General features: G+C 46.2%; 1 protein-coding gene across 9 annotated transcripts in view; it reads right to left on the bottom strand.

Annotated features, from left to right (window-relative positions):
* SLC23A2 (solute carrier family 23 member 2) overlaps positions 1-18,841 on the bottom strand; it is a 150,048-nt gene that overhangs the window by 25,816 nt on the left and 105,391 nt on the right. For 6 of the 9 annotated variants that reach the window (XM_045362547.3, XM_045362543.3, XM_074004823.1 and 3 more), the window contains 3 exons: positions 8,462-8,550; positions 7,395-7,465; positions 6,287-6,468 (listed from right to left, as the gene is read on the bottom strand). The exons of 1 other annotated variant lie outside the window; for it this stretch is intronic. In XM_045362547.3, the coding sequence (XP_045218482.1) occupies positions 6,287-6,468; positions 7,395-7,465; positions 8,462-8,550 (342 nt within the window). The remainder of the gene's footprint in view (positions 1-6,286; positions 6,469-7,394; positions 7,466-8,461; positions 8,551-18,841) is intronic. 2 more of the 9 variants (XM_074004824.1, XM_074004825.1) reach the window with 1 other exon arrangement.

Here is an 18,841-nt window from a genome sequence, read left to right as displayed (position 1 = left end):
ACCACTCATTCACTCTCAATTCCAACAGAATCATGTAGGTAATACACATTTTAATAAATTGGGAGCATAAACCTTTTTCACACATTAATGAGCTAGGTGTAGTTCCTTTTTTGCTAAATGGCTACTCCTATCACACTCCTCATCCATTACTCCACTGGGATTCTCTCACTTTTTTTTTTTGAGACAGAGTCTCGCTCTGTCGCCCAGGCTGGAGTGCAGTGGTCGGATCTCAGCTCACTGCACGCTCTGCCTCCTGGGTTCATGCCATTCTCCTGCCTCAGTCTCCTGAGTAGCTGGGTCTATAGGCGCCCGCCATGTCCCCGGCTAGTTTTTTGTTTTTTTTTAGTTGAGATGGGGTTTCACCGTGTTAGCCAGGATGGTCTCGATCTCCTGACCTCATGATCTGCCCGTCTTGGCCTCCCAAAGTGCTGGGATTACACGCTGGAGCCACTGCACCCGGCCTCTCTCACTTTTAACTAGTAGAACTCTTTACAAGTTAGGGATATTAGCCTTTCTTGTGACATTTTTATGAGTATTTTCCCAGCTTTTTTTTGAGACAGAGTCTCATTCTGTCGCCCAGGCTGGAGTGCAGTGGCGCAATCTCAGCTCACTGCAACCTTCCCCTCCTGGGTTCAAGTGCAATCTCGGCTCACTGCAACCTCCACCTCCTGGATTCAAGTGATTCATGTGCCTCAGCTTCCGGAGTAGCTGAGATTACAGGCGCCTGCCACTACACCTGGCTCATTTTGTATTTTTAGTAGAGACGGAGTTTCACCATGTTGGCCAGGCTGGTTGAGAACTCCTGAGCTAAGTGATCTGCCCACCTCAGCCTCCCAAAGTGCTGGGATTACAGGTGTGAGCCACCATACCAGATTTGTTTTTAATTCAGTGCTTTTTGATGTTTTAAATGTGTCAGTAGTAAAATCTTTCTTTCTCTCTCTCTTCAATATCTGCTTTAAGAAAGATCTTCCCTCCCTTAGGATTAAATACTTATTTAGGTTTTCTTCTAGCACTTTCGTGGTTATTTTATATATTTAAGTCTTAGTTCAACTGAAATATAATTTGATATAAATTAGGAGTCTAACTTTTTCCCAAAAAGTTAGTTTTTCCTACACAATTTGTCCATTCCCTACTGGTTTCAAATATGACTGTCATCTATACTAAATACTTATTTTTCTTTGATTCTGTTCTTCTTACTCTGCTCTACCGATGTCTATCCCTGTCCCAGGACCACCATATTATTTACGAAGCTGTGGAATGTATTTAATTCCTCTACAGGCAAGTCACCATCCCCTCTCCTCTCTGATCTTTTTGGTATGGATCCACATTATTTTACTTTCTTGTTTTATACATTGATTAGCACATCTAGAATAACTTTAAATGATACCAGTGATAATAAACAAGCTTATTTAAGTTCCTGATTTGAATATTTCATCATTCAAGTATGAGGCATTTTTATCTTATACATAAAGATCCTTCTGTACAGCCGGGTGCGGTGGCTCACACCTGTAATCCCAGCACTTTGGGAGGCTGAGGTGGGTGGATCACCTGAGGTCAGGAGTTTGAGACCAGCCTGGCCAACATGGTGAAACCCTGTCTCTACTAAAAATACAAAAAATTAGCTGGGAGTGGTGGCAGATGTCTGTAATCCCAGCGACTTGGGAGGCTGAGGCAGGAGCATTGCTGGAACCTTGGAAGTGGAGGTTGCGGTAAGCCGAGATTGCCCTATTGCACTCCAGCCTGGGCAACAAGACTGAAACGCTGTCTCAAAAAAAAAAAATTCCTTCTGTTCTCACATTGCTAAGTTTGCAGCAAGGACGTAGGTTGAATTTTACAAATAAAATTTAGGGGAGGGGACTATTACCATAGTTTTTATCAATAAGAGCTTATTAGTAAAATCTACCCTGTAGTCCCAGGTACTCTTGGGAGGCTGACGAATAAGAATCGCCTGAACTCAGGAGTCAGAGGCCGCAGTGAGCTGAGATCGTGACACTGCACTCCAGCCTGGGTGATGAAGTGAGACCCTGTCTCAAAACTAAAAAAAATAAAATAAAACCTACCATGCAGCCACGATCGATTTCAACACACTTTAATATCTGACCATCTGTGAATTCTTGAAATGACACATTATGCCTTGTTCTTTCATTGTGTTATCCGTAGCAGCATCTTCCCAAACATGCTCTAAGGAATAGTCTACCAAGATATGCTTATAGATGTGTGGCATTTAAAAAACAAATGAAGGGTGGACAGGGCTGGACACTAAGGCCCTTTTCTGAAGGTGAATAGAGTCTTTTGCACATTTGCATTGTTAAAGATTGGAAGGAGCCTTACAGTAGAGAATGATGCAGAACTTGAGCATGCTACCTGAAGACATTTGAACTCAGGGCTCGTTGCTTAGAATGTGCCACAATACATCCATCAGCTCAGGATCTGTTTGTTTTTAACACAACCCCAGGAAAGAAAACGATGGTCCATGGCTCTCCTTTTGTATTAGTTCAGTCAGAATTTGCTGCTAAGATTGGCTGGGGAGTTTCCCTCCTTTCACAGAGCTCTGGAACAGTTTAAACGGTGCATATATTCTCTCCTCCTTGAAGACTGAAAGAACTTGTTGTCTAACCATCTGGACCCAGGGCTTCTTTTAGGAATCAGAGTCCTTCAATAACTATTTTGGTTGCTCTTGTGGTCATGGGTTTACGGGGCTTCCTGAGCCTTTCTTCATTAGTTCACAACCTGCTCACTGAGCGCCAGCTCAGCCATGGGAGGGGCAGGTGCTGGGGGTGCCGAAGTGACCCGCCCAGCACATAGGCCCTGCCCTCACAGAGCTGACAGCCCAAGGACACAGAAGAGCTCTTAGAAACTGAAAAAACACCAGGGCATAAATGACAGTCTTGGCAGAAGGAATAAGAGATAAAGCAAAAGATAGTTCTCACAAATAGAGAAGAAAGACAAAGAGATAGAAAACAGGAGAAGAAAGAGGAAGAGTCCAGGAGGCTTCAAGAAGAGGTTACAGAAAGAGACAAGTAAGGGTGGAGTGGAGGAAGGCATCTAAATAATTCAAGATCATGTCCCACCTCTGCATGCCTGGGTGCCCAGAGCAAAGGGGCTCCAGGTATCCAGGCCAAGAGATGCACACACACCCACCAAGGGCAGCACGTGAGGCTCCACACATTGGAACAGTAAGAAGACCCCAAAGCTTCCAGAATTCTAGCTTGTGTCTAACTGATGTGTCAAAAGGAGGGGACAGAGGAGGACCCTTGGGAGACATGAGGGAGAAGTTGGGGACAGTGAGGAATCAACGGCCGAGGGCGAGGCTCGCAGACGGTGGTGGCAGTGAAGGCCTGGAAAAGAGAGCAGGTTTAGAACTTGTTCTGGAGGAGGAAGGGCAGGACGGGCTGTGTGAGGGATGAGGGGAAACGAAGACTCAAGAGCAGATAGACATTTCTGGCTGAAGCAACTGAGAGCACGGTTGTGCCATTTACCGAAAGGAGGAAGGCAGAAGAAACTGGTTTCGGGGATTGGAAAGGAGTCAAAAGTCTGGGGCTTTTTTCATTTACAGTTGAAGATGTCTTGTGTAACAGCAAGTGGAGAGGACAAGCTGGGGGCTGGCTCTGTAAATCTGGAGTTCACAGGTCTGACTGAACTACAGGTTTCCGCAGAAATATTCACCTTCAAAGAAATGCGATCTCCTTGGGGGAAGTGCATGGAGAGAAGGGCCAGGATCAAGTTTGGAGGCACCCCCATACTTACAGTGAGGAGGAATCAATTTTGGTTACTTAGGCTTTTCTGAAAACCACTATTTTCTTACTTTTTGTTTTAATTTGGGGGGAGGTAACAGTTTAGCTCCCTCTGACGGGATCTGTGGCAGATCTACCTGCACAGGCATCCTCTTATCCTGCTTAGCTTTGCCAGAAGTTTGTCTACGTTGGGTTTTTTTTCCCCTCAAGAGACCAGCTTTCAGATTTACCACTTCTATCTGTTTCACATTTTCTGTATCTTTATTAATTCATTCCCCCTGCTTTTACTAGGTTCATTTTTTTGTACTGTTTTCTTAGCTAGTGAAATTCTTCATGTGCTGTATCTGCTTTAAAGGCTGTGAATTTTCTTGAGAACACCTCTGGCTACTAAGTGTGACTGGTGCTGTTCTTGCCATCATTTCCTAAACTATCAGTAATTAATTGCAAATTTTCAATTTCCCCTCTGAGAGAGATATTTAACACTTTTTTTTTAAGCTTCTAAGTGCTTTGTGGGTTTTGTTCATTCTTTTGTTACTGGTTTCAAATTTTACTGTACTATACCTACTATTTTTCCGTTTTGGCATTAATTATATTTTGCTGAAAGAATATTCTTACATGCCATCTTCCCACCTCTGCTGGTGTGAAGAATGTTTTGACCAACATTTGGAGAAATTAGAATATTAAGAACAATTTTGGGCTGGGCACAGTGGCTCACGCCTGTAATACCAGCACTTTGGGAGGCCCAGGTGGGCAGATCACATGAGGTCAGGAGTTTGAGACCAGCCTGGCCAACATGGTGAAACCCCGTGTCTACTAAAAATACAAAAACTAGCTGGGCGTGGTGGTGGGTGCTTGTAATCCCAGCTACTTGGGAGGCTGAGGCAGGAGAATTGTTTAAACTCGGGAGGCAGAGATTGCAGTGAGCCAAGATAGCGCCATTGTACTCCAGCCTGGGCATCGGAGCAAGACTCCATCTCAAAAAAGGAACAGTTTTGGGAAAGCATGATGATGAATATTCATGCTTATGTGTGAGATGTGCCTCCTTCAAACCTTGTTTAAAGAAAAAAACTTGGTATTTTCACACACCTTAATTTGTAAAGTGTAGAAAACAATTCTGCTATGGTTCACTTTTATTTGTACGTCATCTTCTAATACACAGAACAGGATTGAGTAGGATGGGTTCAGGCCCATTTCCAACACTTGGGTTTTGAAACCCACGTTGGCCACTTAACTCACTGTATGACTCTGGGCAAATAACATTACATTGTGGTGCTCAGTGTCCTCTGCTATTAAACGGGATTACACTAGGATGTACCTTATCTGATACTATATACAAGTGTTATATAAAGGACTGATGCGTAGTAAAAGATCAATAAATACCACCTGTTATTAAATAACTGCAGAATATTTCACAAAACAAAACAAATGAAAATCCTCTTATGTGATGACTTATTTTGTTTTAGGAATTTTACTGGCTGGTTAAATTCCAGAGTAATGGAACCATATAACCACACATAATCAATTCTTAAACATGCTCTGCAGACACACAGAGAATGTGGGCTCCGTGTTACAAAGAGTTCTGTGGCTCTAATCATCAGTAATATTATCAAACTCCCCTGTGACTTCATTAACACAAAATGTTAACTTTACTTAAAGGGCAAGGGACATCTTTAATGGATGTGACATTCTATACAAAAGGACAGGCACTGACTAGCAGGACCCCGGCAGAAACCATGTCCCTCCCCCAACCACCCACCCGCCAGGAGTGCAGAGCCCAGTGTGGCGTGGGGAGAAGAGCCACATCATCAATGCCAACAGACCTTTCCCGCAACTTCTCTGGAAATACTCCAGACTCCTGCCACTCTGAATATTTTTGAGTCTCATGATATAAAAATTTGGCTTCTCGGCTGGGAGCAGTGGCTCACGCCTGTAATCCCAGCACTTTGGGAGGCCGAGGCGGGCGGATCACGAGGTCAGGAGATCGAGACCATCCTGGCTAACATGGTGAAACCTCGTCTCTACTTAAAAAAAAAAAAAAAAAAAAAAAAATCAGCCGGGTGTTGTGGTATGTGCCTGTAGTCTCAGCTACTCGGGAGGGCGAGACAGAAGAATCGCTTGAACCCAGGAGGTGGAGGTTGCAGTGAGCTGAGATTGTGCCACTGCACTCCAGTTTGGGTGACAGAGGAAGACTCGGTCTCAAAAAAAAAATTAAAAAATTGGCTTCTCAGTATGTCACCATGCACATGAGACTTGGCAAGACCTCAAAAGTCAAAAACAAATGGTGCCACCACCTTACCCCATTACCAAAGCTTAAAACCTTACAACCCACACTCTTCATACGGCTGCTAAGTGTGTCTCTATAATACCTCAACTGTATGTCACTTCCCAAACTCTGGGTCAAAAACCCTTTGACTATTCCCTAGCTTGAAATAAATAAAGTTGAAACTGTCAGACCATTCTTATTATTGAAAAACATTATCTCCTGAAGTCTATGTGAATGTTCCTAAAGGCTGCCCCGCAGTGGTGGGACGAGGAGAGATGTTTCCACTTACAGCATGGCAATGCCCCAGTGCTTCCCGGCTCTCTCCCCTGCTGCCTGGAAACCAGAGAGGCCGATGAGGGCCACCGTAGGTGTAATGGTCAAGGGACCGATGTACTTCAGCAGAGCCCCAGGCAGGCCTAGGAGGCCGATGACTACTTCTATCAGTGAGGACATGATGATGGCCCCCTGGATCTGCAACAAGAGATGGCACAGACATGAGAGTGAGCTGCTTGTACATTGCACGCTCAGAATGTCACCTACAACCACGACTGATAATTCTGCAAGGCAGTAAGTTATTACATCATCTACCTTGGGAGAGACAGCTGGAAAACTCCCCAGGACCTGACAAGAAACTTCAGTGGGCGCTAACTGGGGCCTGCATTCCTGAGGCAGGTGTATTACAGAAATGGGTCCTGGACACACGGCCCACATGCCTTTTCCACTGCTAAATGATGCAGGCAAAAATTTGTAATTCCCATTTAAGAAACACAACATTTAAAGACCAGCCTTAGAGGAACACTGCAGCATAAAGACTCTCAGCTTTAAAGAGTGAGCCCCCAGGACGTCGACAAGACAGTGTTGTTGACAGAAATTCTAAAGGGATGTTTTTAGTGTGCAGAATGGCCACATCTGTGCTCATTCTGAACTGATGGTGAATTATCTCACAGGTTTTGGAAAACATTAATACACTGTCAGCTGTACTTCATGTCTGCTTCTGTTCAATTGCACTTTGGCAGACAAATATCTTTAGCTCTTTCAATGAACACAGGCAGATGCTGAGGCCAGGGTGAACAATTCTATCTGTCGATGATGAGCCTCTGTAGCTCTGTCCAGGGAGCTACCAACCTCAGCTAGTTGTGCTGGCGGGTGTGAGTGCACAGGTCTGTGGGTGTGCAGGAGGGAGGAAACCATTCCTTCTGGTTGCCCAAAACATTTCCATATGCTTTATTCTAGAGTGTTGCTTAACTACATTTACTTTAACGAGAGAAATAAACGTATCAGTAATTGAAAAAGAAAAGAAGGGCTCAGTAAAAGTAACTGCTATTTCCTGGGTCAACCAACATTGAAGCTGAGAAGAAACATGAAGAAGCCAAAAGCAGACGACGCTTGTCTTTTACCTCTCGGATCCGGGGATACCAGATGTGTTCTGTGTGCAACAGCTCTGCCGTTCCATTGGCAACTGAAACATCTTGAAAACAAAAACAAAGTTTTTCTTGGAGTGACACTGATGTCTCACATGACATACTCATTTTACCTTTTAAGAAGAATTTTCTGCCTGTTTTTACTGTATCTGTGTCAATCCCCATCCCTAAAATTCAACCTCTAACAGTACAGCTTATCTTACTGAAAGGTGGATCCTCAAATGCTAATTTAACCAAATGAATTCATCGACTGAGAGCTCCCCAAATTGTCAAAAGCTAACTGAAGTGGTGATACACGTTACTAGTACCAGCCTCACACAAAAAAAACCAACCTTTGCACACAGCTCACTGAAATGCCCGACAGCAAGGTTGCTGGACTGAGGTTTGAAAAACTTAGATAAAACAGAGGGCCTTTTCCAGTTCCCAGATCAAATCAGTGGTCACAAAGTAACTCCTAGGAGCAAGGAAGGAAATGAAGGCTGGAAAACTTTGCTCCTAGAAGGTCAAAATGTAATTGTATTTTTGAGAGTACAGGTCTGACTCTGATTTTCTCAAATTCCCTATCTTTTCCTGACCTTATCGGGTTCCTTAAGGATCTTTGCAATCACTAAGGAAGGGGAATGAAAGTCATTTGCAGCAAACCACAGTAGCCAGATCCTTAAAAAGCAAAGACGTTTCAGAGAAGGGATGCTGACGCAGCAAAGAGAGTGATTACTGGTGGGTCATAAAATCCACTGAAAGAGAGAGGCAGAAAAATAGCACAAATATTTTTCTATTCCATTCCCATATTTGTCAATTTCATTAACAGAGAAATGAGGTCAATTCTGATCCTTTCTTGCTCTAGGGTTAGGGATGAACAAGTGGATAGAAAGAGAGAGACAGACACGGTCCACAGATGGAGCATTCTAAGCTGTTTGTGGGTTTGTGTGCTTTGTCCCTAATTCCAGAAAGGATTTAGCGCTGCTGAGGACAGCATGTCCAGGCCTCCCTTTACATCTGCATTAAGGGACCCCAATGACATATGTGGAAATAACTGCAATTACCTGTGGTGTTACATTTCCATTTATCTAAAGACAGGATGGCTCGAGCAGGGGCCAAAAATGCAAAAGCACTGGCCTGAAACAGGGGTAACCTAAAAGAAACGAGACCAAAACCATGATCACGGCATCGGGAACTACCGAGGTAGTTCACTATTTGACAGCTTAACAGTCTTTTCCATAGACATACAGCACATGAGTAAATGCAGGCACACCTAGAAGAAAAAGCCCCAGTCTGCAAAGGTCTCCTGTGCCATGCAGCCACAGCCAGTGGCTTCTTCATCCTCCCCATTGCCACTCTCCTCCCACCCAGGCAGCTCCAGGGTGGGCCCCGTGGTCAGTGCCAACACCCCAACACCGGCCCCTGCCATCACCACCTTTCCTCTTGCAGGTGGGGGACTGCGGGCATTTGAGGTTCCCTCTTCCCTGCTGAGCTTATAAACTCCTTTTTAAACATCAGTGTATTTCTGCTTTTTTACTTCCCTCCTCCTCCCTTTAAAATTATTATTGGTTATCATAGGAAAAAATTTCCCTCCGTTGTTTCATTTTGTGAATCAAAAATTGCCCTAATCACCGATTACAGATAAATCATAATAGTGATCTAGATCTACAGAGCTGTAAGTTACAACGTGATAGCAGACATAATAAATATTCTGCTTAATCATAAAAATACTTAAAGGTATTCGAACATATTTTAAAGGGCCCAGAAAACTTGCAGAATCTCCATTAAATTTGCTGCCCACATCCTCAAACTAAATGCAGAGATCCTCAAATGACATTTGATTATATTTTAGATATTTCACATTGACTTCACGAACACTTAAGCTATTCAAAAAGACTACCATTTTTTAATGAAAATGTACAGCATTTCAGCTAAGTCACATTAAAGTGGCTTTATGGGTTAGCATCAGAACTTAATCACTATTTTAAATATAATTTTGAGGGTAAAATATTAAACTGGCTCCTCCTGTTTGCAGGGCTGGGAACTCTCACACATCCAAATCCTGAAAGGCCCCAGGGAGCCTAGTCAGTGGCCTTGCCAGCGACACAGGGACCCAGCATCCTTCCCTTTGAGCGGTCTGGCAGCAAGTCCTACCCACAGTGAAACAGGAACTGGACTGAGAAATCCAACTGGCTCTGGCTAAAGAACAAGCAGTCTCGCTGCAAGTCCAGAGCCCAGCACACACCATTCTGAGCCAGGGAGGTCAAGACGTCCTTGTTACAGATGCTCTCCTGGCTGTTTAATCATGCAATGACATCAATCCAGAGTATGCAGGGTGCTGGCTTTAAGGCACAGAGGCAGGCTACACCACACAAACCAGATGCATTGCTGATGGCCACTCCCATAGGCATGCCCTTCAATAACCATCCAGTTATAATTACCTGCCAGAGGGGCCCAGAGGATAGCAGAAGTGAAGGACACCTGAAGTGGGAATGTATGTCAAAGGGAAAACACTGTTTGACTTCTAAGTATTCCATAAGCACAAATTTTCAGAACTGTACTGAAAGGACAACATATAATTAGGGATGGATGCTGTACGGAATGGTCCAAATGCCATTTGGTTTACTATGGTTTCCGACTTCAACCAATGCATCCTAGGGCAGTGGAATACAAATGGTGAACTGCGTTTAGAGATTTTATCCTTAGGAATGTGGCCATCACACATCACACTGCATTGGTGATTCACTGGAAATGGCAAAAGGAAAGACTGGATCTGGCTTCCACTCTTTAGTCAGACCTCAGCCTGAACCTGACCTTGGCATCTGACCTGGCCACCTTTCGGGGTGAGCATTTGATGGCTTAACTAGGACTAAAGGTCTCGAGAGCGCTGCTGCAAAGACACTCGCTCATTTGCGAGCTGCTGGGACCCCCCTGAAATAGATGACAATAGAAAAAGTCTCCCGAGACAATCTGGAAAGGGCTGCTCATGCCAGCATTACGTGTTCACATCTAGCCAGGCAACATCGCCTGACACAAGCTGTTAAGACGCCAGCACTAAGTGTGGGCTCTGTCACTGGCTTGACTGAAACATTCTCGGGGAAAGTTGCAACAAGAGCATATGAACACGTTAAACAAACGAGAGCTTCCCTAGATCACAATTAACAAAGCCAATTTTCCAAGAAAACGACTGAAGGTGATAACAGTGACTTTTTTAGGTGCTTTGCCCAGTGTGAAGCTGGTCAATTCTCAGCTCTTCTCTCCGCACCCAGAGTACGGCCCCTATGACCACGTAAACCTCAGGCGCCCAGGTGGGTCTCCCCAGGCCAAGAAGACTGCCTGCTCTTTTATTTTGTACTAAAGACTGGAAAGGAAATACATTAAACTGTGCTTTTCTTTACACCAGGGGCTGCCAAACCAGCTAGTGGGTCAAATCTAGGGTGCTACCTGTTTTGTAAGTAAAGCTGTACTAGAATAGAGGACAGCCATTTATTTACTCATGGTCAACGGCCGCTTTCACGCAGTCACGGTGGAGCTCAGCGCATTAACAGAGGCACGCAAGGCCTAGGCTATTTATTGTTGGCCTTCTACAAAAGAAGTTTTTCTGACCTGTCTACAGGGAAAATATATCTTAAATATGTGAAGAGGCAGTGGGTTTCTGCAGCTGGAAATTCTCACAGTTAATAGTGGCCACTAGACATTAGTTTAAAAAACAAAATCCAGCAACTGTGACATGATGAGATCCCATGTCAGGCTCCAGCCTCAGGACAGCAAGAGAACCTAAGCAACTCCCCCACAGTCCTTACGTTATTTGAAACCCTGCCAGAGCCCCGCCATGTCCAGCTTGGTGCCCAGGTAACCTGAACCCCACTCCCAGCCTGGTATCTCTCACCAGCTCCTTCATACGAGTTCAGTTTTCATTTGTCATTTAAGGCACAGAGAAAATATCACCTCCTCCAGTAAATATTCCAGGATCTCCTTTGAATCTGTAATGTGTTCCCCTACAACTTAGGGCTTTTTGTCAAGATTTTTGCAAGTCACCTCCCAAGTTACCAGGAAGCTGCTTCAGGGTTCTCTGGGAGTGCTGGTTAAAGGTGGAGATTTCTGCGTCTTGTCCTGGTTAGCCAGATTCAGGGGTGGGTGGCACCAAATCTGCATTTTCAACAATGCCTTCTAGGGGTGGCTGAGACTGACAACCCCTGTGCCAGGTAAAGGGATTTATCATTTTGTCACTTTATAAACGATTCTTGGCTATCTGCTTCACACCAGCACAATTACAAGCAGATACGACGATGGAAAACACTTCCTGAGCCCTTCTGTTTCTGCTGCGTGAAGAAGACACTAACCACGGTCACATATGAGGGGCGGTGATGTGATGGTGTGAAATGCTGTGGGGCTCTGCAGGTGCAGTCGCTTGAGCGAGCCTTAAAGCATGAGAAGTGCTTCGCCATGTGTGTGAGGGTTTCAGGTATTCCGGGCAGAGAGAGGGGAGGTGCAAAACAAGAGCCACAGGACGGACCCAGGAACCCTCAGAGGACTGCAGATTCTCCACTTGGGCGAAAGCACAGGGAGCTCATATGGTGAAGGTCAGTGGGGACCAAATGACAGATGCCCTGTGTTCTTCCTGCAGCAAGAGGAAAACGAGTGAAGGACCTGCTCTGAAAGGACTACTGTAGGAGAACTGGGAGAGGTGACCTTAACCCTGAAGCTATTCTCAGTCTTGAAGGAACCAAGCCACCGAGGACATCCCAACAGGCTGTGGCATGGCTCTGTGTGTCGTCTTTGCTTTTTAATTCCCTTTGGCATCCGCTCGAATGACGAGCCAGCCTGAATCAGATCTCCACATGCGCCCAGCCTCTATCTGCTCCCTTCCTCGGGCTGCTGCTGTCTGTGCTGGTGCACTTCCCATGAGCTGTCCTGCCCACCTCAACTTTGAGGTAGGCATCCCGATAGCAGGAAGTGGATTGGCTTCACCCACCGTCTTGACCCACCATGTATCCTCAGCACCAATGAATACTTAATGAAATGAAGGGGCTATTTACAAATATTCTCAGAAAGGAATTCTATTAAGCTAAAAATAAGAGGTTAAGTCTTTCTGGCAAGTTGATTTTGACTGCAAATTTGGAAGAGTGGTGATTAGATTAAAAGCGCTCAGAGCTGGGGATGAAATGTGCATGGGTTTTCATGATTCACCCAGATAAGCCTCCAGTCGCCAGGCAGCTTGCAGTCCTCCTATGGTGCCATCAGAGAAAGCTTAAAAGCCAATGGTTCCTATGGGAAGCACCATGAAGGTACAAAATGTATCTGCCAGAACTAAACTGTTAATGAAACTGAATAAAACAAAAACAAAATTCACCAACGCAGAGCATATATACTCTGTGCCTGGCTTCTTAATCTACAAGACAACCACCAAAGTTGGTACAAAACCTTGCATTGTCAAAGGAACACTCAAGAGTCTAAACTGCAGGAAAATTTTTTGAAAAATAATCCCTAAGAGATGTAACAGGTTTGGCTTTGAGGACCTATAAGTTCATTATTGAATCTACCACTAGGAGTGTGTGTAAAAAGTACTCTTAAAGAAAAGCAAGGCCAGGCATGGTGGCTCATGCCTGTAATCCCAGCACTTTGGGAGGCCAAGGCAGGAGGATCACCTGAGGTCAGGAGTTCGAGACCAGACTGGCCAACATAGAGAAACCCCATCTCTACTAAAAACATAAAAATCAGCCAGGCGTGGTGGCAGGTACCTATATCCCAGCCACTTGGGAGGCTGAGGCAGAAGAATCGCTTAAACATGGAAGGTGGAGGTTGCAGTGAGCCTAGAACACGCCACTGCACTCCAGCCTGGGCAACAGAGCGAGACTCCATCTCAAAAAGAAAAGAAAGACACAATGTGTTAAAGAAAACTTTTTCTTAATTGATGACATGTTCTATCATTTACTGTATCCATCCATCCATCCATCCATCCATCCATCCATCCACTGACCGGCTGAACTGCTGGAAAGTAGCCTGCACTGTCCTATCTGTTCATGGTGATGGTGATGTGATTGCACACATCGGTATAAGCTCATCTAACTGTACAGCTTAAGGGTGAATTCTACTGCGTATCTATTGCCCCTCAATAGAGGCGACATTTTAAAAAACTCTATCAGTCTATCAAGTGTTTTCAGGGGGTGGGACTTAGGGGGGTGGGGGCAGCAGAGGCAAGGAGATGACGACATATTCCTTAAAACACCAGAGTCATGCCAAATATTGAAAAAACTCCCCAAATTTAAAACAGGAAAAGAGCTTCCATCCTTATTTGGTGATAAGTACTGTTCACTCCTGTGTAGAGCTGCTTTTGCCAGGGCAGTCACCTGCCTAAAAAGGAAGAATGGGGGTTAGGGGAGGGGAGGTGGTGGAAGCAAAAGGCCATGAGGAGGAGGATGAACAATTCAGAGCCTGGGGAAATGTTTGGGACAAGAAGGACCTGCCAGTCGAAGAAGAAAAGTTGTAGAGAACCAAATTCATTAAACTTACATGTAACAAGAGGACTCAATCAGATTCCTAGGCCCTTGAAACATCACAAATACCAGCTAACAGAGCAAGGGGGGAGTAACTGAAGGGAGACCACCCAGAAAAGCTAGAGTTGCAGGGACAAAAGCAAGTAGACCCGCCCTAGAGAACAAGCTCGGCTGAGGCAAGACGGTCTCCAGCCTCAGGAGGGGCTGGATCAAATGCCCTTACAGTTTTCTGATGGCCTCTGACACAGATTCCAGGGTCAGTGGGGCCCACCCTGGCAGGGGACACTGGCAGTGTGGCCAACCCCAAGCCCTGCTGCACTCATCAGGTCCGCGTTGCTCCAAGAGGCTGCCCAGCCCTTGTTCGCTGCACACCCACTACAGTACCTGCCTCCTTCCCTCCCAGTGGAGAAAACTAAGATAAATAGAGTCAGCCACTGAGTGTGGACAGGTACCAGGCATCATCTCACTTGATGCTCGCTAACAATCTTCCTTTTGAGACAGGGTATCGCTCTGTCACGCAGGCTGGAGTGTAGTGGCGCAAATTACGGCTCACTGCAGCCTTGACCTCCTGGGCTTAAGCAATCCTCCCACCTCAGCCTCCCGAGTAGCTGGGACCACAGGTGTGCACCACCACACCTGGCTAAATTTTTTAATGTTTTTGTAGAGACAAAGGTCTCCTTATGTTGCCCAGGTTGGTCTTGAACTTCAGGGCTCAAATGATCCTCCCACCTCGGCCTCCCAAAGTGCTGGGATTGCAGGCACGAGCCACGGTGTCCAGCTCACTAACAATCTTATGGTTAGTTTACCATTGAGGAAACAGGGCTTGGAGAGACTTATCTAGGGAGAGCTTGTCCAAAGTTGCGTGAGTACTGAATGATGGAAAGGGAGCCCAGCTGCCTCTGCGTCCAAGGACTCAGTGCAGCTGGCAGGGAAGACAGGGCAGAGACCCTCAACCAAGGTCATCACCTCTGCATTCTCACTGGTCTACCTTATCTCGGCTCACTGCAACCTCTGCCTCTTGGGTTCAAGCAATTGTTCTTGCCTCAGCCTCCCGAGTATCTGGGATATAGGCACCTGCTACCATGCCCAGCTAATTTCTGTATTTTTAGTAGAGACGGAGTTTCACCATGTTGGCCAGGCTGGTCTCAAACTCCCGACCTCAGGTGATCCACCCGCCTCAGCCTCCCAAAGTGCTGGGATTACAGGCATGAGCCACCGCACCCAGTCCGGTCTCCCATATTAATGTACAATTTTAAATTCTTTTTTAGTTAAATGAATGGTAAAAATTTTTTATTTGGGCACAAAACCCTATAATGTGCCATTATGTGCCTGCCTGCTTGACATGACAGAATACAAAGGATTTGAGATCACCTACACAGTAATTTTGGCAACAATGTTTACCCTAAATCAATCATGCCTCCAGCCCCATCTTCTGGTTGACAACAAATGAAAGGGATTGTGGGACAAATCAAACAATGTGACAGGGACACAATCAAGACAAAATCAGACACTCACGAGACACCAGGTCTGGAATCTTTTAAAAAAGATGATGATGTGGGGAGGAAAAAGGTGGAGACAGCAAAGAGACACAACAAACAAAGGCACCACACGAAGGTGACTGGTTTAGAGAGGGAATAACGGGGAAAGGTATTTTACGAACAACTGGGAAGTTCAATACGAAGTGCATATGAGATGATGAAACAGAATGATTGTTAATGTTGTTAGGTGTGACAAATGGTCTCCTGCGATACACAAGAGACACCCGCATTGCTAGGAGAGTATGTAGGGGTGAGCCATCATGCTGTCTGCAACTTTACTTCTTTTTTTTTTTTTAGACAGGATCTCGCTCTGTCTCCCAGGCTGGAATGCAATGGCTTGATCGTGGCTCAGTGAAGCCTCATCTCCTGGGCTCAAGTGACCCTCCCACCTCAGGCTCTTGAGTAGCTGGGACCATAGGTGCACGCCATCACACCCAGCTAATTATTTTTCTTATTTGTAGAGACAAAGTCTCACTATGTTGTCCACCAGGCTGGTCTCAAACTCCTGGGCTCCAGCAATCCTCCCGCCTCAAACTCCCAAAGTGCTGGGATTACAGCCCTGAACCGTCTTGCCCAGCCTGCAACTTTACTTTCAAGTGGCTCAAAAATAAAAAAAAAAATTACACTTGTACCCCAACATACATATACAGAAAAAGAAGCGGGGTCTCCCCTGCCCCAATCTAATCACCGCATCCCTCCGTGCTTCTAAGTTTCATAAACAATCATGAGTTCGAAGCCCCCAGATTTAAGACCTTAAAGTCTCCTGGAGCCACCCCTTGTACTCAGTGAGCACATATCATGGACAAGGTTCCATTACGGGACCCAGGAACCTGACAGGACGGAAGACAGAGGAACTCTCTCTCCTTAGGGCAATCTGGTTAGAGGCCAGGTTCCTAAACCAGCTACAATGACTCTCTTGGCCAAACCCTACTGTTTCTCAGCACATGAATGTGCTGTGTGCCTATAGCAGGCCTAGAGTGGCCAGGAGGGGGTCCTCTGAGAGGGACATCCTATCCTTCATTTTGCTGGAGAGGCCAGAGTGATGCCTCTAAGAAGGGCCTGGAGTGAAAGGCTGAGGGTGGCCCCTCAGACACCGTAAGACTCCTTCCACCAGCCTGTGGGCAAGTCAGTGTGGTGACAGCGGGGCAGGGTCTTGGAGGGCCCTAGAGACACCAAAGGTCAGGGGTGGGAACTCTGGGAAGCTCGGAGGTGCCACAAAAGAATGACAGCTGCAGGCTGGTTAGGGGACTTTCGAAATGCTGCCCTCATTTCTCTGGATTTTAAAGGCTTTGTACTAATTCCCAGAACAAAGGTTAACTGGAATTGACATCACAGACCAACCAAAATGAGAACTGTTGAATCCTCGCTCAGGTGAACTCGGTAATGAAGACCTCATTGATGCAAAGCTCAAGGGATCAAGGTCAAAGAAGAGGAGGGAGGAGGAAAAGCTAGGGAGGAAGAGGGAGAGGGAGAGGGAGAGGGAGAGGGAATGCCATGAGCAAGGGCCACAAGGAAGCCGCCTTTCCCTAAGCAAAGGCTTGGAAAGCACCAAAGCCTCCTAAAGGCCTCGACAACCGGGGCTAAGGCCCACAACCTCCAGTGCAAAAAGACAACGGCCCCTGGAGGAAAAGGAAAACTTTCATGCCAGGGGAGATGTGCAGTGAAGGAAGAAGGGTCTGCAGCCCGCACAACTCAGACATGCTTCATGTGGTCTCAGTCAGTCAGCCTTGGGAAATGTGCCCCCATGCTGTGGCATCTACAGTTGGCCTTCTGTGCTTGGGTAAGGTCTGCAAAGACACACATCTGTTTCACCTTCACGGGTTTCCCATCAACTCTGGTCATTTTTATAGAATGAAACAGGTTTCCAGGATAGCATTCCACACAGATCAAGAGCCCATGTGAAACGAGGGGGATGACTTGACCACAGCACCTCATTCCTTCCTGTACTCTAGACGCTTGTGCAGAATAGAGGGCCCGCCCCTGAAGGGCACAGGCCATGATTTGTCCTCAGGCTTCCTTCACCCACAACATCCAGCGCGACAGAAATACCGGGTACTCAGCAAGAGGCAGTCAAATGCACAAAGCTGGATACAGAACTGAAACACAACAGGGGAACGACCGGAGCTGGAGAAGTCTGAGACTGTGTCTTAGAAATCACAAAAGCTGGACATGAAAAATTTTTCCTTCTGCTCTAAGCCTAAGGAAATGAGTGGTGAGCTTCTCCAAAAACAAAAACACAACGCACAAAAGCCCACAGAGGCCATCTGCCATCCTTCCAGCGGTGCTGCTGGGAGGCAGGCCCACACTCCCAGCTGCGTCTGCCTTTCCTCTCCACCTCGCTCCCTGCTCACAGCCTCTCTACCCCAACTGCTCTAGCTATTTCTTCCATCCTTTTTTGAACAGAAAATAAGCACAGAAGTCTAAAAGAAATGATAATTCACAGCCTATGATGGATCTATCTAAGCAACTAGCAGAACTAAAAGTCTAAAATATGAGTTCACATTTTCGTATGCAGAAACTCCCAAAAACTATTTTAAGAAACAAAATAATCTATAACAACACAATAGATTCATTAAAATAGGGCAAAATATATCATTCCCAGGACACCTGAGGGAGGAGCCTCCTTTCATTTTCACAAAGGAAACAGGGCTGGAGGGGTCACTTGTCCAAGGTCATAACGCCACATGCTGTAAACATCTCTCTATCCTCAGAAGTGTAGGTTTGATACCCAAGGGGTTAGAATTCCATAAAAGTATCCCAAAATCTGACTTTCACTTGCAATGGCCATGCGTCCAGCTCTGGCAGCACTGATCTTGGTGAGCACCCCTAGAACAGATGCTGTCCTGAGTGAGATCTGGGTGTCCAAGTACCAGAGGGGGCCTCACCCTACTGAGGTCTGGCTGCCAACCTTGCTCTGCTGGATGGGAACAGGGCATATGCTCAAGGAGTAGTTGGCCATTTGGGGATTTCTGCTCTTCCCTCACTAACCCCACAGGAAACCTGAGGCAAGGCTGTGAGAGGCGGTGCAGCTGACAAGGTAGCCCAGCCTCTTCTGGCCTAGTGCAAAGATGGGAAGAGGACGGGTGGAGGAGTCTGGGTTCCAGCAGGAAGGGATGGAGGGTGGAGAGACATGGGGTGGAGAAAAGAAGAGACACACAAACATGGGGTGCAGCAAACATGCCCCCCATGGTGACTGGCCAGTCAAGGGGGGAAATAGCAGCTTGTCTCATTGCCTCAGTGCCCCTTTGCTGTCTCAGACACGCAGCCCCCTGCATAGCAAGCCCCCAAGTGTGCTGAGGACCCACACAGAAGGTCTGCAAACATGGTCTGAGGCCGTGCAGAGCAGGAGCTCCCACCTGAGCCCACCTGCTGGTCGGAGAGGAAGCAAGGGGTGCAGGCAACACATAGA

Source organism: Macaca fascicularis, chromosome 10 (assembly GCF_037993035.2).
Source record: "Macaca fascicularis isolate 582-1 chromosome 10, T2T-MFA8v1.1".
In the NCBI taxonomy this organism is placed as follows: Eukaryota; Metazoa; Chordata; class Mammalia; order Primates; family Cercopithecidae; genus Macaca; species Macaca fascicularis.
This window is presented reverse-complemented; position numbering and strand designations above follow the sequence as displayed.